Here is a 23,900-nt window from a genome sequence, read left to right as displayed (position 1 = left end):
ACATTTAGCAATGCAGTCATTTTTCTTTTGTTTTTAGTTTTCCTTTGTTTGTTTTTCAGCCGTCTTTTGATTTGTTCTTTGTTCTTTTGGGGCTTGCCCCTCTCGATGGAAACGGAGTTTTGCGAATTCTCCCCGGAACTAGAAGATCATTTTGAGATCTTCGAAAGTGCTACAAGAGTTTTTTCAGCGTCTGTCAATCTACCAAAAAAGTATTGTACCCTTGCATAATCAGTCACATCAAAAAACGATACAATTTCTATCACCTACACAACTACCTCTAAATTACAGGGTTTTGACCATATCAACAGTATGAAAATAGTTCATTCACAAAACAGACTTTCTTACACAAGAACCTAACCACAATCATCCTAGAGATCTGTAAATGGCCGATCAAGAACTTCCTCATCTATCACTTGGACCGAGTAACCATCAACTATCTGGGAACGGAATCAACCGGCAACATCGGTACATCATTTTAAGGGCATGCCCTAAATGCTTGTGTACAAGAATGATGGACAACAATTTCGTACTGCTATAAAGCATCTTGGTACACACTCTTCTCTGAGACACTGATATATGGCAGATTCATTTCAAGATAGTGTCCCCAAGTAAATCATTTCTGCATCAAAACTGCAAGATGAAGACAGTTAACCAAAGGGCTAGCCTGCTTTCATTGGTGAGGTCGTAACTCAAGTTTGTATGCCTGTATTTCCATGGGAGGGATGACAACATGCCCCTCTTGCACAACATCTCCAGAAAGCTCAGTATAACCAAGCATCTCTGTATCGTCGTGTAGGAGATTCAAAGATGCTGCTTTTACGTGCATGACATCCAGGTCTTTGAACAAGCTATAAAGATTAACAGGTTCATCTGCTAATTTTGTGCATTGAGATCTTGCAGTTCGACAGTACGATGAATCCCAACCCCGCCTCTGAAATAGTAGAACAAACCTTGGATCTTCTACAGGATGCTCCAAAACTGAATACTTTGAAGGCCGGGGCACTTTGAAGTCCACAATATGCAAATCACATGGTAAAGAAGAAGTAAGAGGGGAGAAGAATCTCGGCGGTGGTGGTTGTGGGGCAAGTTCTTGTGCTTTCTTAGCAATGAACGCGTGTATGGGATAATTCAAGTGAGACCCAATACAATGGGACAGCAAAGAAGGGTTTAAAGAAAGGGCTTTTGAACTGGGATCTAAAACAGAAGAAATATTGGACTCGGGAAGGATGTGAAATACAACAGTCATTGGACGGTTGTCAGTTACCCCTTGCCCAAGACCACGCCCATCATCATTCAGCAAACGACGATCAAGCATTATCTCCAGCCATCCATTTTTTAGGCTTGCCACACCCAGTGATTGACGCGAATGAACTGAAAACCGGCGACCATCAAGTCCTTGCATAAATGCAAGGGAGGGCATTGGGTAATAATTTCCCTGCACAGGAATCTTATCATATGTTTCTCTCCGGCTCATCTGAAAACCATTTAAATCAGAAAAGAAAATCTTCCTATTCTCAATGTCAGTCTTGTATCTGACTATCAGCTCCTTGTCATTAAACTGATCCCCAAGAAATTCAACATGATATTCCTTCTCAATGACAAACTCCTGAATGGTATTTTCCCCATTATAAACTCGAGTACTGTGAGAGATAGGTGCTTCATCCCATTGAGTCTTTGGATAAGAATACACTTCCTGCATCAAAGGGCCTGTGGTAACCACCAACTGTCCACCAGCTTCAATGAAAGGATGTGCATCACCCACAGGTTTAAACAGGTATGCACCACTTCCCTCGCTACTGTACACGCTTATCTCCTCGCCCACATTATTTAAAGAACCATCACTATTAGCAACTTTAATCAATAAGCCAAGATTTGCATTGAAAGTAAGAGTTCGATGACGATTCTGAATTACAACCACCTCTCCCTCTATTTTCGAGCAAGCATATGGTGCAGGACAAGATAACTGATCAGAAGTTGAAATTTTCAAGTCTGCCAGCTTTGCTTTCTCACACTGCCCTGCTCCATGAACAAGATAATACGTTTGAAGCCCCAAAGCAGGAATAGAAGCTTTCCAGTGGACACGATGCCTCCCTGTAAATATTTGGCCCTTATCATGCTGCATTTCAGGAGAAACCTGGCTCTCAATACAAGTCCAGTTGGAGTCCAAGACACTTATATCTGGTTTGTCAACAATCGCCATCACAACCTCATTTCTGGTTTGCTCCAGAGGATTAAAGATGACCACTGATCTTGCAGCTCCTTCTTGGACAATAATACCCTTGTGAATAGCCTGTGCGTCATACTTGGACCTCACTTGTTCTGGCTCAAATTGAGAGGGATTTTGTTCATTTTTCTCAAAGCGAATGCCAAGCAGTACTTCAATAGCTTTGGACATGAAAATTTGCAAATCCTGCAAAGAGGTATGCATTCGAGTTCCATAGTCCTTGACCACATGATTCTTAGCTGTACCAGTTACTCCATCATGATGCTGAAACAGGGCTAAATTCCTCCTTGCAGCTGTCAACTTGTGCGCATAACTAGCCGGCAACTTTTCACATTGAACTCTGTGACAACGTCCTAATAGCAGTGCCATCAACATTTCTGAGGCGCGAAGTGTATGCTCCAGAACACGATCAACAGCCTTAAAGAAAGGCCTTGAAACATAATAGCCACTCCAATAATCTTGCTGCCTATCAGCATAAGTAAAGAAGTCTCCAGATAAAGAAGGAAAACCTTCAATTTCGCCAGATCCGATCTCGCCAGGAAGTGAATAATTCACTCTCTCGGCCTCCTCACGGAGGGTTCGAAAGTAATCATCCAAAGTGCCAAACTTTGCCTCTGCATTTAAGCTGGGATTAGAATTAATATAATCGAATAACATTTGATAATTCCTAAACTGTGCCTCTGCTTCATCTATGCTGACATAACGGAAGTCATCTCCTAGAGGAATAAGAAGTGTGTTTGTCCTGTATAAGGTTGATTTCTTTCTGTACTGATCCAACAGCTTTCCTACTCTCTCCTGCACATTTTCCTGATTTGTCTCCACGGGATGATGACCCCAGGGACAGAGTTCATAAATAAAACCCCGCATCCGAGCAAAATCAAATTGACAACATACAGCTGGCTCAGGTCCGCATGTATGAGGAACATCGTACGAATAGAAGGGCATCAAATGCACAAATATATCTGTAGTTTCCAGGGCATCCCAGCTCTGACGCCATACAAATTCCAAGTTTTTATGCAAGGCTAATTCCTTTTTGAGCTCATAGTGAGTCCTTTGTATCAGCATGTTCTCAAAACCCATGCGTCGGAGAAGATATGCCATTGTAGGAGAGTATCCAAATGGATCAATTGCCCAAGCATTTCTAGGAACCACTCCAATGGTCTCATTTAGCCACATATTACCCTCAGTCATCTGATGCATAAAATTAGATCAGACAGGAGCACAAGCAATATTAAATGCAGCAATAGTACTAAATAACTATAAATTGATGTATAAAATCATCATCTGGCTGACCAATAATAACATAAATGAGCTACTGTAAGGTCTAGAATTCTAGAAGGGGGGAAAATAACCCACAAGGCATGGCATGACAAGCAAAAATAAATACAACTTTACACGGATACAGATAGTAGCCCAATCAACAAAGTGTTATGGCTAACATGAGATACATTAAGACTTGATAATCAAAGAACTCAGAAAATGGGATAAAATCCACACATAATCCTCATAGCACAATTACACACGCAAATAAGTTTGTTAGTGTAAGATGGTCACTATTTTAGAAAAATGAATCATGAACTTTGCACAAATGCCTAGATACAAATTTACATGTTGTCAAATAAGACAAGTTATCTTGGCCGTCATAACCACCACATAGCAAATATTATCTTTATAAGAATTACCAATCATGAAGATCAGAGGAACTTAGCCAGCCCTGTAAGCAAGAGAAAATATCTCCATAATGGGAGTACAGCTATAGAAATACTCGGAATAGCATGATAACCTCTTACGGCAAGATACTTTCAGATTGTTGAACTAGGCTAAGAATACAGAACTGCAGACAAGTATCAGGCCTTTGACCTGTGCCTCAAATGTGAATTTAGATAGAATAGCAAAACATGAGATTAATGTAAGAATTAAAGATGCTGCTTTCAGTAAAGACATATTTAATAAAGCATAAATTGATTTTATGTAAAGCTAGAAGCATCGATGATAACACGGTCATCTATGGGTTGTATAAGCTGGGATCATTGAGCATAGCTACAAATACAAACACCTCAGATAATGTGAGGGAACAGGGAGCTCCTGTTCCAAACTATTGTTGTTCGCAAATATCATACATTAAGCTAAATCTAACTTGCTAGTGCACAAAGGCCCTTATTGTAGGTGTAATATAGAAGAGAATATGTACAGATAACCTCACCTGCTCAATGATAGCATAAAAATGGGAGTTGGCCTGCACACACATAGGAAATAGATGTTAGCTGAGTTTCAAATACTATTTAGTTTTATCTATTTTTCCACTACTCACCAAAGTATCCAATAAAAGGTTAAGTTATAAAAAAAAATAACTTGCTACTTCATTACTTCATAAATCAATCAACAACATAATTTAGTAATTGATGATAGCAACAGCTAAACAGCCGCAATACGGTCAATGTCAAAAAAAGTGTTACCTCATCATTCATTACCCAACCACCTCCAACAATTTCTAGCTGCCCATTCTTCACTAAATTTGCAAAAGATTCCCTTTTGCTCTCTGAAGAATCCCTCCACCACCTCTCCAAGTATGACATCTCCTCCCATATAAACTTGCGCCGTGGATCCTAAAACACCAAGGTTCAAGAGGAAAATTAAATGATAAACTCAAAGGTGTGTTAACTTCAACATTAATTAGATGGAAGATGATGAAACAGGTTTATGTAGCATTGCAATAAAAAAAGATTACTCCATTAGTGGTTCTAAATGTGTAACCAAAAAAAGGTAGTTCTTAATACAAAATCTTCCATTAAATTAAAAAATAAAGTGACTCGATGATTCAAAAGCAAGCAACTAGATCACTAAGTAGGTAATACTCTGGACCCAAAATTCTGGAGAAAGTAAACTAGCAAAGTAACATTTTCAAATTGTTAACGTGACAAGTTAATCCTTCAACAACTTCAAAAAAACAAGATTGGGAAAATGGGCTCAGGATGAATGTGACTTACGGCTAGTTTGGTAGATGGGAATGAATTTGTAAATAAAGTCCTAAGACAATTCCCATAATGATGCTGTTACCAGGCATCTCTTTTCTTCACAAGTTTTAATTGTCATCCATTAACACTAGAGGGGTGGTAATGGATGGTAATGATACGTTATGGAGAAAAACACGAGTTTGGGATGGGATTGCAATACCATAGTCATTAGGGTGATACTTTCTTAGCAATGCTGCTCTTAAATGTACATTTTCATCACTAACATTTTACTACCTAGAAACAGGCCATAAGCAAAAGGGGAAGCTCGATTAGTGGACACCACTCAATATTACCATGTTACTAGGAATCTTCATATTCCATCTAGCCACATGTTGGATCTCAAAACTCCAACTAGAATTTGTTACCCTGAGTAACATAACATATAACAAATACATAGTAACTAACGTTTAACTTCAAGGACAACTCCAAAAAAGACTCCGAAATTCAACAACATGCATCAACTCGAATTAATGGTAAAGCAGAGGAAAGCATTTCCATAGAAAATTAGAAACCCAACAATATTGAGCTCATAGAAACTTAAATCTTAATCGAGGCTCATTATACCCCTGTAATGTGATCCAATATAAATGATGTGCATCTTTTTGATGGAGTAAAACAATTAATCATATAGAGTACATCAACAAAAACAGACAAAACCCCAAAAAAATTTACCTCATAAACCTCAAATTCCCTACCCAAAATCCAATAATATGTGCATTGCTAATTATGGAAGCTAAAAAATGAACACAAAATCCAAGAAATTTCACATCAACATAGTTAAAAAAAGTGCCCTATTGAACCAGAACCTCGCAATAGTCAACCCGACCCATTAACCACAATCTCCAACTGAGCACTACAAGCTCAAATCACCAACTTTACTCAATGCAGCTCAAAATTCTAAAACTAACCCACTAAACAAAATACTGCCAACAAAATCAACATCATAAAAACCCCAAATTAAACCATAAACAATAGTAAAATTAATCCAATTATATACCATAAGATAAGAAACCTTACTTTAGATAGAGATTCAACAATGGTATCAAGAATATGACGAGATTGACGATCATAATACTCATCAACAGTAAACTTCCAACCAGGATCATTATGAGAATGAGGAACAACAATAATCTTCAATTTCTCATTATCCCACTCATTCCCTTTATAAGTAACCATCCAACCTTGCTTCCAAGGCCCACCATCAACATCCGAAAACTCAATCTTATCATACAGATCTTTGGTAGTAATATCAACAGCAGCAGCAGACGAAACGACGTCGTTGTGAGAAGCAGAGGGTAGTTTCCTGAGGTTCGGCTTTCTGGGTCTGGTAGAAGAATACCGCCGTGAGAATCGGGGGGAGGAGAGAGAAAATGGGCCGAAGCGGAAAAGCGCCGCCGTGAAGAGGAGGAGAGAGATTGATAATCCGATTGTGAAAAAGTGGGCCCAAATGAAGTCACGCAATTGGGTTCTTCGCCGTGATTTGCGGTGGAGCTTTGATTTTGTCGGGGTTGTGGTGGTAGCGGCGGTGGTTGTTGTCGGAAGAAATGAGCGGGCCCACCCAGCGCCGCCACTTCTGCTGCGGTTCCCGAGGTAGGAGGAGATGGGCATGGAGGAGAATTTTGGATGAGAGAGAAAAAGATCTGAAATTTGGAATATTTTCTCTCTTTTTTAATTTTGATTTTTTTAATTTTTTATTTTGATTTTGATTTTGATTTATGACTTTTCTTCTTCTTGGTGTTTGTGAGAGTGAAGGAGGAGTGTGGAATTTTGGTGGAGTGGTAATTGTAGATTCAAGATTTGTTGGTGTTGAGGTAGAAATGTTGTTTTTGGTCTTGTTTTTGTCAAAAGTGTTGTGGGAGTATCTTTGTGTGATTACTTGGATTTTTTGCTGTATCAAGTGAGAAATTTGTTGCTCCAAAAGTGTCATTGGTTGTGTGTGTTATTTGTATTGTTGCATTATTTTTGGGAAAAGGTATGATTTTGTGATATTGGGTATTATTATTATGTTAGTTTTTAGGTAAAATTGAGGTTTGAACTTGTCCTTTTATGTAATTAAAATGTTTTATTGAAAGTAATATGTGCATCTAATGTATACGCATGAACCATATTTAAATTTACTTATAAGACCCTGGAATGTCTGATTGATGGTTGTAATCATTTCTATTACCTTTTAACAATTAAAACAACGAAAACTCAAAATAGTTGTACATTTAAACCAAAATCGCGTTCGGTATTATGTAACATTAGTATGTCTGTAATGGTTACAAATTAACTTTTATGATCTTAATAGTCACCCAACAGGTCTCACACGGTCAATGTCTATTATAGCCTTTAAATTGAGACATTTTTTTTCAACATTTTTCGACAAAAAATAGAACAAATCGAGATGTTTTCCATGAACCCCACGAGACCTTAAGAGGTCGTTTGGGTGATTAAAACCATGTAACTTCAAAATCCGATACATTTTAATTACCCATTAACAGCATAATGCCATAATATAGTGTGCTAGTGTGTGATATATAGATCAATTGGGAGATCAAAACTTATAAAATTGGCGGGTAAACAAAATGCTGCTACTAAGAACTCGTCTCTTCATCCCTCAACTATCATCTTCTCTACTACCCACCATTTCCACCCCTTCAAAAAGCTTCAATTTTTCTCTCTCCTTTCCTCTTCAATCCTCATTTTCTCTCTCCTCCACCACCCCCATTTTCTATCGACATGCATTATCAAGCTCCGCAGCTCCTCCGCCGCCTTCGGACGCCACCAAATTCACCAGCACTGTGCTCTTTGTGCCGCCGGGTGTCGACCCAAATGACATAACCGAAGATATGATCTTACCCGGGTCCAACATTGTTATCGGACCTTATGCGGGTCATTCCCAGATTAAGGAAGTTGCGTTTGTGAAGAGTAGTAGTCGGGCTAAGGATTGCCCCATTGATGGGTTGCCTGAGTTTGCTGTTCTGGGTCGTTCTAATGTTGGGAAATCTTCGCTTATTAATACTCTTGTTAAGAAGAAAGAGGTTGCTTTGACTTCTAAGAAACCAGGTTTTGTTAATTTGTTTGTTTTCTCTCATGCCCACCACCTGTTTGTTAAAATTCCTCAATGAAAAATACAATTGAAGTGTTTATGAAATGTGATTAGTTTGATTTGATTTTAAAGAAATTGGGATTGAATTTTTGGGGAGATTCGCTGTTGGGTATTTGTTTGTTTTGTGTACTATATGTTTGATTTGGGTGTTGAATTATATGCAGGGAAGACTCAGCTTATCAATCATTTTCTGATCAACAAGAGTTGGTATATTGTTGATTTGCCTGGATATGGGTGAGTCTCTGTAATTTTGGTTATATGATATGGGCAATTTCCGTAATTCTAGTGTCTATTTCATGCTGGGAATATTGTATATTGTTGTGCATAATTGTTATTCGCGCTTAAACTTGATCATATGCTTAAATTATATTGAAGTACCAGAAAAGGATTGCATTTACGCCTTGAGGCATTGCTTTAAAAATTAATGATCATCCTGTAAAACATACTGCGGACTGATTATTTAGGCTACGTTGAAGCTGTCGCCTAAGTCAGCGGTTAGGGGGAAGCTATGGATAGCTCCGCTGTAGTTAATTTGGTGCCTTTAGGACCAACAGTGTTGTTTATTTTCCAAATTAGGAAGTAAATGTCTCCTTTCTTGTCCTTGTGGATGATACTGCCCTTAATTGAGTCATATTTAACCTTGGATAGCTATGGTGGATAGCAATTACGCATATGATGATCTTGAAATCTGCTTCAGTTGTGCAACATTTGTAAGATTTTTTATTTTTTTTATTTTTTATGCCTGATTTTACTGCTTTTCTTACATAGGTTTGCAAAAGCATCTGAATCTGCTCGAACAGATTGGTCTGCATTCACTAAAGGCTACTTCTTGAATAGAGATGCACTTGTTTCTGTGTTACTCCTAGTTGATGCAAGTGTTCCCCCACAGAAGATAGATGTGGATTGTGCTAATTGGCTTGGTCGCAACAATGTATCCAATTTTTGAACACTATATACTCGTTTGTTCATTTCACATTTTTGAATGTGATTTAAATGTGCTACTGATTTTCCATTTCTTGCTGCTTTGGTTTATGCTTTTCAGATACCTATCACCTTTGTGTTCACCAAGTGTGATAAAATGAAAGGCGGAAAAGGCGCACGGCCTGAGGATAACATCAGAAGTTTCCATGAGTTAATCAGACAGAACTACAAACAACACCCCCCATGGATCATGACTAGCAGTGTTACTGGTCTTGGCCGAGACCAACTTCTTCTCCACATGTCACAACTAAGAAACTATTGGGATAGTTAAGACAGTATATTAGAAGTTTTCTGGTGTTATAACTACTTACCCTATGTTATCTTTTGCCAAGTTTGTATAAATGTATTGAAGTCTTGAAATTTTATAAAGAAAAAAAATTGGGAAGATGTTTATGTTGCTTGAAATACTATTAATACTCTTTGTACATGACATACATCAATTATATATACCGAGCAAAGACTTCATCTGTAAGCTAAGTGGGATTAAAATTTGAAATAGGATCTGTCTGCATTGGCATCAATATCTTTATTTTACTTTCTTACTACTATATACAAGCATCTGTAACATAAACTTCAATTACTGTCTTAATACATACTCCGAAATACGATACAATCAAGATTTAAATTAAAAATACATTTGTATCCAAGCTTATTATTGATCTTAACAGGAAAACCCTGTATTATTCTTTCTCATTATATTCGATCATTCCGAATTGCCTTTCTCATCCCTATTGAAAAGATCATATCTTGACAAAATCAAGGGTTCCCTTGCCATCATGAGCCTTTTTATAGAAGTACAAAGTATAATCAGAATACAACACCTCCTTGTACTTGGGTTTCTCATCACTCTCTACCAAAACTTCCTTTAAAGGTCCGATCACCTTGCTAGGCTTTGGGTTCACAAACAGGGGAATTGAAATCCTGTCTTTACTTCCATTTGCTATTACACGGTGTTCTATGCTCTTGTACTTGCCATTGCTCATGATTTGCAGCGCGTCACCAATGTTAATCACCAGTGCCCCGGGGATAGGTGGCACATGAACCCAACTTTCTCCATCAGGTGCTCGAACATAGAGTCCTCCAATATCATCCTGCAGGAGCATGGTAAAGGTGGACACGTCTGAGTGCCTCCCTACTCCTACTGTAAGTTCAGGTTTCGGACACTTTGGGTAGAAGTTGAGATTAATCCTTTTGGAACCCGAAAGAAGTGACCATTGTTCCTCATTGATCTCATGAACGTTGAGTCCTTTCATCAAGACTTGCAGGAGGGACTTAATCACAACTTGGCACTTGTTCATATAATCCAGAAGTTGGTCCCTGAGCATCAATCGTATTACAGATAATTATATTGCTGAATTCAGCGTTCTCATGAAAAACAATACAATATAATTAGTGATTTCATAATTCTGCTTAACAGTTAATTACCTGCAAATAGTAGGCCATAAAGCAAGAGCCTCGTCATCAGAGACATAAAAGAGGCTAAGGTAATCCTTCCATTCTAAGGCATTCTCAACCTCGGGTATAAAGCTAGTACTTAACCTCACATGATTGCTAGGAGAATTCTCCTTGAAATAATTCCTCTTGACCTCTGGTGCCAAGGCAAAGAACGCGAGAGTTTCTCGTTTCACATCCTCAAGTACTTCAAGTGGCACCCCATGGTTGATGATCTGAAAGAATCCCCACTTCTGAGCAGCATCACATACTGATTCTAAAACTGCTTGGTCATCCCAATTAGACACATCAATTATGGGGATCGATGCCTCTTCCATGATCTTCATGTTGGACGGCCTCTCTGATTGAGGTTGTACGTACTCCTTTGGCAAATCCTTCAATTCCATCTCCGATAAACCTTTCACTCCATGACCCGAAATGATAAGAAAAGTGTTTAGATCTTCTGTTTCATGAGCCATTTTTCATAAGCTTGGTGCAAGTGCAAAATTGCTCTTTGTATTAGGCTTTTTTTTTTATAGTTTTTTTCTTAACGAGTTAAATGTTCTATTATGGGTGAAATTTATAATGTGTTGTTCAAATTCTTTGTCTTGCTGAAACAATCTTCCTCCAAGAAAGTAAGCAATCATTTAAGGTGTATAAATGATCTTACATTAGCATGGATTGTCCGAAATACCTTAATAAAATAAGCAACAGATCATTAGCATACAATTCTGATCAGAGTGATCACTTATTCAATTAATTCTCCCTTATTACGACGAAGTATATTTGATTATTTCAATTTAATTTATATATTCTTCGTGTAGTCATCAGCAAATAAATAACTTAATTAAATTAAGTATTTTGATCTCTACTTCAATTTAATCTTCCTTAATGTACTACGTAGTACGTTTATCCCATAATTGCGATGGTAAGAAATTAAGAATAACAACTATGAGTAACAATCAAAACACTTTTAATTCAAGTTCATAAAGACAGTAATTATTTTTAATTCAAAAGAATCTATAACAATCAAAAACACTTTGTTAACGTAGATAATTAGTACGGAGGCCAAAGCATTTAGTGACTATTGACATAAAAATCTAATATTCCTTAAAAAAAAATTAATTACAAAATAACGTTTCAATTAATTGTACCCAAATTTCGTATTAAATGTCAAATAACTACTTTGGTCCAATCCGTACTACAGAGTGACATCATATTATTTTAATATGATTATCTCTATATTTCTATTTTAAACTTCTTAAAATAATAGTTTGTGTTGTACTCGTTTCAAATATCAACTATAAGCTGAGTATGATGTAGATTAGTCTCATGTGTTGCACAAATTGCTATAATTTCATTCATTGTTTAAAAGAAAGTGTTGTAATTTGATTAATTTCATTCATTTCTTGTTGCTTTGGTTTATGCTTTTCAGATCGATACCTATTACCTATTACCTATTTCGGAGTACCTTTGTGTTCGATCACCAAGTGTGATAAGATGAAAGGCGGAAAAGGCGAACGGCCTGAGGATAACATCAGAAGTTTCCATGAGTTAATCAGACACAATCACAAACAACATCATATCCTCCATGGATCATGAGTAGCAGTGTCACCGGGCTAAGCCGAGATTTACTTCTTCTCCATGAACACTTTTTGTGTTACAACCACAACAATACCAACTTACACCATGTTATTCTTTGCAAGTTAGTATAAAATGCAATGAAGTTTGTATAAAATTCTCCTCCTCTGTTTTATCTCTTCATCTACAAGTATTGCATGAATGGTCAGCTCCCATCATGCACATAAACTATTTCAATGTTCTGACTAATCTAAGACACTACCAACTGTATAAAACTCAGTCAGATTCCTAATTTGGTCTAAGCCCAAAGTCAATTACATTTACTTCATAATTTTTAAAAGATTGATGAATTAAGATTTCCGTCAAAAAAAAATAATAAATTAAGATATCTTTTCCAAAGAAGTAAATTAAGATAAAGAATCCCTCATTCAATTCCTTTTATTAGAGTCTCATTTCTCTTTATTATGTGTGTAATAGATATTAGAAATGGGACTCTAATAAAAGAATGGAGTAAGTAAGAAGTATAATACAACTTTTAACTTGATAGTATATGCAATATGTCTCTTTATATTTGTACTAGTATTAAAAAAAACAGGTGAAGTTTGAATTGTACCAGTCTTTTAAAAAATTATCAGTCTTTTATTTTTTAAATCAATGATTCAATGATCATATATTTATCCATTTCATTAACTAAGGCCCCGTTTGGTTTAATGTAAAATATTTTCAATGGAAAATTAGTTTTCATGGAAAACATATTTTCAAGGAAAAACACAATTGCAAATTAGTTTTCCTTTGTTTGGTTGCATACAAGAAAAGTCCAAGAAAAATAAAAAAATAAGAGTGGAAATGTAAGGATAAATGAGAGAGAAGTAAAAAAAAAAGGTAAGGAGGAAAGATGAAAATGTGGCTTCCCTTGTTTTTGGAAGGAAAATGTTTTTCATCATTAAGGATGGAATTTTCCACCCTTGAAAAATTGTTTTCCACTCCTTAACAAACCAAACAAAGGAAAATGGGAAAAAATGAAAAATTCATTTTCCATGAAAACCTTTTACATCAAACCAAACAGGGCCTAAGTGTATAAAATAGGGAACTTAAAAAAAAAAAAAAAAAAAAAAAACCTTTTTTCTGAAAAAAGATGCAGGATAAAGCATAGATTTTCAAATCCTAGTAGAATTATAATTCTCATAGGATAGATTTTCAAATCCTAGTAGAACTATAATTTTTCCAAGGAAATTACACCAGTATAAATATACTTTTATCTTTTGAATTACAATATTCAAACTCTTCTTTTTTTTCTATTAGTTTAGCACTTCTAATTTTTTCAAAACCTTAGAGAAAATTGTTTATATTCTTGATCATCATGAAAAAAAGCAAAGAAACAGAGAGTAACAATATTGGAGAAAGTTCAAATTTTGAGGGAAATTATGATGAATCAATCATAAAGAAACAAAGGGTTCAACATTGGATAAACGATTACGCCTTCTATGATTTTATGGAAACGGAAAAACCCATAAAATCTACTCTTTTAGACCAAAATTGTGAGTTTAATGGTAAAAAATATGTCGATTTATCTTCATTCAAGGAAAATACAGGGGAAAAGGAAGTTGATCATCTTACCCTTTCTCTTTCTCTTTCTAAAAACACCACCAGTAGAATTACTTCCATTAGTTCGTCTCCTCAAAATAGTAGTACTCCCATTATATTCGAAGCCACACCCAAATGGAGCTATACGAAAGTCCTAGCAAAAAGTGACATTGATAATCAAGATCGACTTTTACTCAAAAAGAATTGGGTGAAAGACAAATTCGACACCAGAATTCTAGAGCAAAGCAAGAATGGTGGTTATCCAATTGATATCATTGATTGGGATGATAAATATGAATTTAAGTTGATATTAAAAAGATGGCCATCAAGTAACAGTTATGTGCTCATTGAAAATTACAAAAGCAAAGTTGTCCAGCGAAGAGGACTCAAAGCAGAAGATGAAATTAGACTTCATTGGGATGAAATCAACGAGAAGATGTACTTTTCTGTGTTGAAGAGAAAAATAAATGATAACCCTAATATATTAAAATTAGACCCTCCAAAGAATAAAGAGAGGATGGAGGAAGAAGAAGAGTAATTAAATTAGACGAAATATTTTCATATTGCACACCTGAAGCATTATTTGCAAGAAAGATACGAAAAGTATATATGGCGTAGTTGTCAGTTTGGTGGTGTTTTTTTTTTTTTTTTTTTTTTTTTGTCCCACCTGGTTCACCCTCTGAGCTAGGTTTAAGTCCCTGCCCAATTGTTGTTGCGGGGGATCAAACACACAATCCTCCCTACCAAGTGTAGTCCCAATCACCACTACACCAACATCCAATTGGTGTCAGTTTGTACTTAATTTTTCTGTTATAGTATTAATATTTCGATTTTATTTTATTTAAGCAAGCATATCATGAGCACACAAGAAAAACGAGTGATCAATTATGCATTTGTATAATAGGCTTGAGATAACATATGATCATTAAACATCATTTATCGTCACATCGTTATAAACTTGTTATGAGATGTTTGTTTTTATGTATGACTCCAAAAATTAAACACTCGTAATTATTTGATGCACATCAAATATATGAAATTCATTCCAAAAAGAGTGATCGGACATTGTAGATAACTAGATATGGTACTTCGTACCTTTTTATGTACAACAATATAAATACCTCGAAGATGCTGTCACCCATCTAAGGCTACTTTCTAAAACACAAAGATAAAAGAAAACTGAGTAGGGTTGAGAACTTGAGAAGGTAAAAGTTAAGCTCAGGTATGTAATCTTGCTCCAAGAATATAAAGTTATGATATCTCAACTTTCGTTCTTATTTTCCTTGGGTTTGTCACTGGGGTAGACTGGAACCTCCCCTCTGTATACCTTCCATGGACCACCATAAAACATGGGTTTCATCAGAGGTACTGTCTCTCCTGGATGGTCTTCCCAATATTTTTCCTGCTTGAAGTTAGCAATGAATGTTAAGAACCGAGAAAGCCTTGGGCCTAACTCCACCGCCTCATAGAACACAGGCCAAGGGGCTAGTCACTACTACTTATCAGATAAAAAGCTCAGCTGTAACTAGTAATGAGCATAACATAAAATTTTCAATAGCATAACAAAAGCTATGCAGCACAGTAGCACACAATATAATAATCAGGTTTCCCCAATGCCAAACCAAGAAACCAGTACACAACCCAAAAAGGTTTTCTGTTTTCATAGACAGTTCACACCAAATTCTAAAAAGGTCGCGGGGGCGGGGGGGTAACTCTTCAATGTCCACTAGTGAAGTTCTTATACAAGGGGCGGACAATAAAAACACTTGTATGATCAAACTTCACTCTTCAATAATAACTAAATGTCACCGGCTAAAAACACTCTATTTTCCCCTAAATACCAAATTATTCCAGAGAATATTTGCTAGCCTAGGTTGTTCACACTCAGCTGTACAAAGCATTTAGGAATCTATATGAAACATGGGCAATCTCTCAGAGTTAATTTACTTAGAATATAGAATAATAGATAAACTAGCAGGAAAGTCCTTCATAATAATCATAGATATATTAAGAGAAAAAATAAAATAAAAATCTGAGCATTTATTTGTGCACTGGAAAAGCTGTGTCTATAGCCACATTGAAAACTACATTCCTTATGCTCACAGTAAAATTGCACTGCTTTCACAAGGAGCCAGATAAAAAGTCAAATCAATACTGCATTATCGACAAAAGATCATATAACAGGAAGTGATAGGAGCCCAAATCTGTTCGTGTCAAGAAGTTCAAAAGGACTGAAGGATTCCTTGAAATTGTGGGAGTAGGTGGCCTAAATGGCAATTCTTGATCTAAGCGGGCCATAACTCACTTTTATCAAAAAAAAACTATTCACTTAAATTCTAAATCAGTCATAAGGAAGCAAGCATAGAATAAAACCAAGATAATCCCATGAACGATTTTGCCGCACATAATGGTTGCCTTAGATTCTTATACATGAAAATATCCAGAAAATGTAGGTTTTTTTTTTTCTTTTTTTTTTTTTTTTTTGTGGGGGGGGGGGGGGGGGAGGGATGTCCATAGAAGAAGAAGTCACTTACTTTATAGAGTTGCTCCGTGATTGCTGCTCCAATAACTCCAGTGTAGAAAGCAGCAACATAAAGAGTTACAAGAGGCGTAAATGATTTAGGCCGTCTGTAAGGTTCAATCATATCCCACAAAATTGTTCTTTCCCATTTGGTGTACACATAATCTGCATACTTCTTCCATAAATAGCTGGTCATATTGTCACTGAGCAAGAATGAGAGAAAATATAAGAATAATATCACAAATCTCTGCAAGTTGTTTTCCAACTAGTCTATAAGAGAGTGAGAAAGATAAGACAGGAATGGAAAGGAAGAGAAAGTGAGAGAGAAGGGGGATATCGGATATGAATTGGGGTAGAGGGAAGGGAAGGGATCCATATTCCTTCCCTTCAAATAAACCAAATATTATTTAATTTACATCTTTCATCTTTGGTAACAATCGAGTACCTTTAAGTGTATAGCGTGAGGAACTGAGGAATGAATTGTAAGTAAACCAAATCACTTGCCTAATCAAGCAGCTTAAATTAATTGAAATGAGCAGAATAATGATGGGCAGAAATTTGGCATAAATTGGTTTGGTAAGGATGTGCTTAGCCCATCCCATGCATACCCACAATCATACTTGTGGGCATTTTGTCGAACAGGAGGTGGGCATAAACCAGGGCATTGCAATTGCAATTACAATAAAGATCAACAAGTTTTGTAGCAAACCCAAAGAGGCAAATTTGAGTATGGAAAAATCTAATCCTTAATTTAGAACATCTTCATATGAATTACTAAACAGAAAACAGATAATTAAAACCCATTACAATTCAAGAAAATCCAACTACATATTCAAGAAGTTTACAGATAACAGATACACCCAGCTCAAGAAATCACAAATTCATTTAAAACTTGGAAATAAAAACTATCATATGAAATATCAAATTAACACGCATAAGATTGTATATGAAAGTGATGATTAGATGATCATCAACAAATGGCTTAAACATCTAACATAATAATCAAACTCACAAATCAAACCCTAAATTATCAAAACTAGTAACAATCACTTCATAATTGAAAGCATGGAGTAAGAAAATTGAACGAAAACAATGAAAAATAGAATCGAAGGAGAAGGAAAAAGACCTGGTAGCAAGCCTCGATAATAGCAACTGCGATTAAAGTAGTGAACAAAGTGCAGATAAAAAAATTAATTTGGGGGTTCGATAAACCCTAGTCTCCCAATTGACATTTGCAGCAATTTCTTAATAATGGACAAGGTAGGAAGAAAGGAAGAAGCCGGTAAGCGGAGTATTAACTAATTTTACTGTACTACGGTAAATGATTTTACAAGACTATTAATTGCACTGTAAATGCTTCTCATGGTGTAATAAATGATTAAAAAATATTTTTGTTCAATTTATGAGATTAATTGTTGAAATTGTCCAAAATAGTTTAATAGAATATGATTAAAGGTGGATTTGTAGCCCTGATTAGCCCTAATCATAACTTATCTAAACTTATATTTATAACTTATCTTATCTGAATTTATCTAAACTTATCTGAACACAAAAGTGAGCCTAAATTTTAAATTTCCTTTTTTTTTTTTTTTAAGATTAATGATATTAATTACTCTGTATAGATAAAGCTATATTGTACTCGTACAACAATATTTCGAAATAATTTGTGTGAGTTTTTCTTTTGAAAAAATTGAAAGAATTTGCATATTTGATACAAGATTTATAAAGTGCATCTAAGACCATTGCCCTCTCAGGTTCTCACAAACCTTAGCATCTCAGAAGAGCAATCAAGCACTCGTAAAGTCATAATGGCTTGAATGCTTAATCGATCACTATAAGGAGTTATGGTCAGGTAGTAAGTGCAAAATACAGAGAAGACACAAAAGGTTGGATGTGCTCTTTTCGAGTTGATCATGTAAAGTGTAATTCGTTTTATGCTCATGCAATGCAAAAACCGGTTAAATCAGGTTCATGTTGCTTCTTGGGGTACTACAATCTTGTTGCAAACATTTCTTAATGCATTCTACCCTTAGCAGAAATTAGATGCTTGGTTATATTGTTACTATCAACAAAATATACACTCATGAGTCCTGTTTGATTAGAATCTGGTGCTGCACAACCCTGATAACTGGTAATAAGCATTGCATACGCAGTACTGAGATTCTTCCTTGGTTCTACGAGTTGATGCAAACCAAGGATAGCAACACCACAACTCCATTTCTTGGACATCTCTGAACTTGCATAACTCATAATAAACGGAAACAAAAATGAAACTTGAAAGGATTATTCAATTAGCAGCCTAACAATAAGGTGTTATAGGCTTTTTATAATACAAGGTCTCCCATGAATGGGTTAAACCACTTTCATATCTCAAGGACTTCAAAAAAAATAGAGAGTAGACCAAGTAACACAATGCCATCTTTGTTCAAATATTATATAACATCATTAATTTCATTTTTAATGGAATAATAAGGAAGCAACTTCAGTAAAATTCACTATAACATAGGGCCAACATAGTGCTATTCCTTAGGGAGCTTCACTGTGGATCGCTGAAGAAACTGTTAAGACTTGGCATGATTTCAGGGCTCTTGGTGCGCACAAACTTCCTAAGGGGATGCTCTGCATATTTCTCTCCTTCCGCAAAATTCTCCAGGATTCCAGCAGCTCGGTTTTCCTTAGTCACCCTGGAAAATTTTAGCAACACATTGTAAATTATCAAGAACACGATATTTTTTCTGTGACGTAAAGAAACTAAAAGGGCAACTAGCACAAAAAAGAAATTAACTGGATAGTGAACATATCTTCACTTTGCAGAATAGTGCCAACCATGGATTAAAAAGGAGAGGAACTGAGGGAGAGTACAGGTTCTTATTAACCTAAATTGAATGAAGAATATGGAATCGAGAAGGCACAATTGGAGGATTCCACTATTATTTCCCCTTGAAAGACACAAATCTTTCCTAAGTCATGGGAAAAAGAAGAAACTCTTTTCATCCCTTCCCTCCCTTCCTTCTAGAATCACTAACCTCAGACCTCTTCATCCCTTCCCTCCCTTCTAAGATCACTGACCTCAGATCTCTTCATTCCTTCCCTTCCTTCCTTACTTCCTTCTAGGATCGCTAACCTCAGACTATGTAAAGCAACAAAGCTCACTTTTAAGTAGTTTATTTAAACATGTTCTTATGTAAAAACTTGAGCTATTCCCAGTAAATTCCATATTATGCAAAAGAAGCAATACAAACATAATGGAGTTCAACTTCCTTTTACTCGACTCCAAGTGAGTATCATAATATTTTATTAAGGGTTAGACTCTAATTCCTGGGAGCTGGTACTCCCCTCAATTTTATGCCACACGTCTATAGTTCTATGACTTCCATCAAATGCTGGAAGCAATATAAATGTGATTCTAATAGCTTCCTCGTGGATATTATACTCTAAGCAGAGAGAATCCACCATATTTTAATTGGTTACATTTGACCTATAATGGGGCTCTAATTCATCAAGTGCATCATTCACTTACAACTTAATTATCATTAGATTGTATCTAGTTTAAATTTTACTCCGTATTCGCTAACAAAAGTATAGTGATACATGAATCTTGATAAAAGAGTAATGTTAGTGTATGTTGGCGTGTGAAACTTAAAAATGATAAGTGCAAGGAAGTAATAGGAACATTGTCCCTAGCTTAAACTCAGTCAAAGATGTTGGTTGAGCCAAAATGAAGATAAGGATCAAATAATAAGTTATTGTTATTCATATAAACTACACAAATAAAAATTACTAGGGATTCCATCAGCTGCAGGTACTCTCCCACTTGGGGAAGGACTTCTAAACTGAATATGAGTTATCCCGGACATGTTAGCCAACATGCTTACATTCACAACGCCTCTTTCCACTCAGTTCGTGACTAAATCAATAACTAGGAACGCGAGCTAATAATGATCTCCTAATTAAGAAGTAACTAATCGCCCATACGCCCACATATTTAAGGCATGGGTCAAATGAAAAATCAACAACATAAACCACCTATGCAAGTTTAAGTCAATACCAAATAAGTTTATCGGAATCAACATGAGGTCTATAAACCGTAAACTTAGCAGTTAGCACGCAAACAATCACTTACAGAATGAAAAATTCAACCAGAAAATTAACATTGCTCTGTTCAAGAGCAGGGCAACCTAATCAACTGAAAACTTCCATGTCAAAACATTCACACATGCCTGAAACAAATCCAATTTCACACAATTTGGCCGAGCTTCTGTATAATCCCTTAATTTTGCACAATTGATCGACAAGTACGAGATAAACCACCATACTTTACCTTACAAAAATACACAACTCAAATTCCCTCTATTTTGCTTAATTACTCTAAATTAAAACCTAATTCAAAAATACCACAATAATACCTGAAATGGGATATATAATTTTAATTACACATTAAAACAACCTAATGAAATCAATTTAGATAAATTAAACCTAATACTACAATATTATGAATCCCGCTTTAAATTAATAATTCTATTTAAAATTTAAAAGGAAAATCAAGAAATTGAATTAGAGAGAAAGATATACCTGACTTCTGGGTTGCCGCAAATATTCCGGATGAGCTGAAACCCGCAAATTCCGACGGCTACACCAACCGATGCAAACAGAGGGTAAACCTACAAAACCCAGTTCACAATTTTTATAAAAAAATATTACAAATTATTATATTTTTCTAATCAAATCTATTATACTCCATTAGATCTGATTGAATTTCATCCCAAATCATACGATTTTCATGCTAATAATAGCAAATTTTTCACAGATCTAAAAATACTGAATCTACCATAAAAAAAATCGTAGAAAAATATAGAACAAATAGGAGAGAGAAAGAGAGAAGGAAGAGAGAGAACCTCGGGTCTGACCCATCGGAAGCCGCCACCCATTGTTGAATTTAGAGAGAGAAACAACAAAGGTTAGAGAGAGAAAATCGGAGGATGGGAGAGGTCAACTATTAACAAACAGGCAGGACGTTTTCTTTTTGGGGCGTCTATGGGGGAGACGGAGTATTTAAATAAAAAAAAATACGGAGTACGAAATACTCGTATACTACTATACGAGTATTTTTTAATAAATGAATAGTAAAGCTGAATTATAATTGGTTGATTGAATGTGGGCGCTTTCTTCGAATATTCGTTTGTGATTGGTCAGACCATGTTTAAATTATTTGTGAGTCTCTATGAAGACTGCAACGCAATCCTAGCCACACATTTTTTATTAAAATGTTGGTAAATTATAAAGTTTTTTTAAAAAAAAATAATATAAAATAAAATAAAATGTAAGATAAGATAAAGGACTCTTAGGGTATGTTCTCTTACGTTGAAATTCAGCTCATTTCAGTTCAGTTCAGTTCAGCTCTTAATTTCCTTCTCTTATAAAGTATTCATTTCAGTTCAGCTCAACTCAACTTAGTTCAGGTCAGTTCAGGTCAGCTCAATTCAGTTCAGTTCAGCTGAGTTTAGTCAATGAGAACAGGCTCTAATTCCCTCCGTTTTTAAATACTTGTTCACTTTTTTTTCGACTGTTTTTAAATACTAGCTCCATTTTCTTATTTAGAAAGCTTTTACAATATTTAATTAATTTCTCTCACCAAGTGGACCTAAAAATATTAATTTCATCATGCGGCAGGGTACCAAATCAGCAAATGACAAAGTAACCCCAAGACAAAGTAACCCCCAGACAAAGTAACCCCTGACCTAGTAACCCATAACTGGCCTATTAACCCCAAGTAACCCCCGACCTAGTAACCCCTAGTAACCCCCGACCTAGTAACCCCTAACTGACCTAGTAACCCCTAACCGACCCAGTATCCCCCAACTAACCTAGTAACCCCAAGTAACCCCTGACCGCCGACCTAGTAACCCCCGACCTAGTAACCCCTAACCTAGTAACCCCAAGTAACCCCTAACCGACCTAGTAACTCCAAGTAACCCCTGACCGCCGACCTAGTAACCCCTAACCTAGTAACCCCAAGTAACCCCTAACCGACCTAGTAACCCCATGTAACCCCTGACCGCCGACCTAGTAACCCCTAACCTAGTAACCCCAAGTAACCCCTAACCGACCTAGTAACCCCAAGTAACCCCTGACCGCCGACCTAGTAACCCCTAACCGACCTAGTAACCCCTGACCGCCGACCTAGTAACCCCTAACCTAGTAACCCCAAGTAACCCCTAACCGACCTAGTAACCCCAAGTAACCCCTGACCGCCGACCTAGTAACCCCTAACCGACCTAGTAACCCCAAGTAACCCCTGACCGCCGACCTAGTAACCCCTAACCTAGTAACCCCAAGTAACCCCTAACCGACCTAGTAACCCCATGTAACCCCTGACCGCCGACCTAGTAACCCCAAGTAACCCCTAACCGACCTAGTAACCCCAAGTAACCCCTGACCGCCGACCTAGTAACCCCTAACCGACCTAGTAACCCCAAGTAACCCCTGACCGCCGACCTAGTAACCCCTAACCTAGTAACCCCAAGTAACCCCTAACCGACCTAGTAACCCCAAGTAACCCCTGCCGCCGACCTAGTAACCCCTAACCTAGTAACCCCAAGTAACCCCTAACCGACCTAGTAACCCCAAGTAACCCCTGACCGCCGACCTAGTAACCCCTAACTGGATCTAGTAACCCCTTACCCACCACCAACAAAAAACTACCAACAACAACAACCACTGCACCAACAAACCACTACCAACCTAAACCCCAACGAAACTAGATCTAGAACCCAAAACCACGAAACCACCATCACCCATCCACAAAAACACCACTACCCACCAACGAAACCACCACTATACACGAAAACAATTTGTTTTTCGTTCTTCAATTAAACAAAAAAATAAGTAATAAAATTTAACAACTTACAAGTTATATAATCAAAATCTTCAGCAAATAAGCTTGAATTCAACATAAAATTCGTAGAGCATAATTTTCCAAAAGTAAACCATTAATGAATTGAAGATTGAAAAAATTTGGGCTAAGAAGATGACACCATTAATGAAATTTAAAGAAAAAAGAGGAGATAGGAATAAAATTGGGGAAAAAAGGAAAATGTTGTAGAAGATGGAAGAAGGACAGAGGAGATAGAAATAAAATTGGGGGAAAAAGAAAAATGTTATACAAGATGGAAGAAGAAAAGAGGAGAGAGAAGAAAAATTATATATATATATATATATATATATATATATATATATATATATATATATATATATATATATATGGCTGGTCATACCGTACGACCAGCCGTATATGAAACTTTTACTAATTTCGTATTCTTTCTCATTCATTCTCTCCATTACTTTTGGTTTTTTTTACCAATTTTTATTCTTCCACTAACCCCACTATCTCCATATTTTATTACTTTCTTCAATTTCTCTTAAAACTCCGCGCATGGAGAAATGGAGCAAATATTTAAAAACGTTAAGAGTATA

At 36.3% G+C, this 23,900-nt stretch overlaps 4 protein-coding genes across 5 annotated transcripts; 1 reads left to right on the top strand and 3 right to left on the bottom strand.

The window, feature by feature from the left end:
- Nucleotides 1–178: 178 nt before the first annotated feature.
- On the bottom strand, nucleotides 179–7,390 carry LOC110724888 (alpha-mannosidase 2-like). Its single transcript, XM_021904387.1, has 4 exons — nucleotides 6,256–7,390; nucleotides 4,681–4,830; nucleotides 4,428–4,460; nucleotides 179–3,415 (listed from the first exon to the last, which is right to left on the bottom strand). The coding sequence occupies exons 1-4, from the start codon at nucleotides 6,844–6,846 to the stop codon at nucleotides 671–673; spliced, it is 3,519 nt and encodes a 1,172-aa protein (XP_021760079.1). The 5' UTR covers nucleotides 6,847–7,390; the 3' UTR covers nucleotides 179–670.
- A 344-nt stretch (nucleotides 7,391–7,734) lies between these two features.
- On the top strand, nucleotides 7,735–9,715 carry LOC110724887 (GTP-binding protein At2g22870-like). The gene is made up of 4 exons (XM_021904386.1): nucleotides 7,735–8,286; nucleotides 8,494–8,563; nucleotides 9,098–9,260; nucleotides 9,372–9,715. Exons 1-4 carry the CDS (start codon nucleotides 7,806–7,808, stop codon nucleotides 9,579–9,581), a joined length of 924 nt encoding a protein of 307 aa, XP_021760078.1. The 5' UTR covers nucleotides 7,735–7,805; the 3' UTR covers nucleotides 9,582–9,715.
- A 56-nt stretch (nucleotides 9,716–9,771) lies between these two features.
- Nucleotides 9,772–17,776, bottom strand: LOC110724886 (feruloyl CoA ortho-hydroxylase 1-like). 2 transcript variants are annotated; one of them, XM_021904384.1, is made up of 6 exons: nucleotides 17,554–17,776; nucleotides 16,441–16,630; nucleotides 13,940–14,060; nucleotides 12,213–12,266; nucleotides 10,736–11,165; nucleotides 9,772–10,627 (listed from the first exon to the last, which is right to left on the bottom strand). In XM_021904384.1, exons 2-6 carry the CDS (start codon nucleotides 16,621–16,623, stop codon nucleotides 10,051–10,053), a joined length of 1,365 nt encoding a protein of 454 aa, XP_021760076.1. In that variant the 5' UTR covers nucleotides 16,624–16,630; nucleotides 17,554–17,776; the 3' UTR covers nucleotides 9,772–10,050. The 2 variants fall into 2 exon arrangements, with proteins under 2 accessions (XP_021760076.1, XP_021760077.1); XM_021904385.1 differs by lacking the exons at nucleotides 16,441–16,630; nucleotides 17,554–17,776 and having other exon boundaries at nucleotides 10,736–12,266; nucleotides 13,940–13,983.
- Nucleotides 17,777–18,691: 915 nt separating this feature from the next.
- LOC110724885 lies at nucleotides 18,692–21,475 on the bottom strand. The gene is made up of 3 exons (XM_021904382.1): nucleotides 21,323–21,475; nucleotides 21,000–21,088; nucleotides 18,692–19,111 (listed from the first exon to the last, which is right to left on the bottom strand). Exons 1-3 carry the CDS (start codon nucleotides 21,353–21,355, stop codon nucleotides 18,964–18,966), a joined length of 270 nt encoding a protein of 89 aa, XP_021760074.1. The 5' UTR covers nucleotides 21,356–21,475; the 3' UTR covers nucleotides 18,692–18,963.
- Between the last annotated feature and the right edge of the window lie 2,425 nt (nucleotides 21,476–23,900).

This window comes from Chenopodium quinoa, unplaced genomic scaffold (genome assembly GCF_001683475.1).
Source record: "Chenopodium quinoa cultivar QQ74 unplaced genomic scaffold, ASM168347v1, whole genome shotgun sequence".
Taxonomy (NCBI): Eukaryota; Viridiplantae; Streptophyta; class Magnoliopsida; order Caryophyllales; family Amaranthaceae; genus Chenopodium; species Chenopodium quinoa.
The sequence above is the reverse complement of the archived record's forward strand: the minus strand, read 5'-3'. Positions and strand labels throughout refer to the sequence as shown.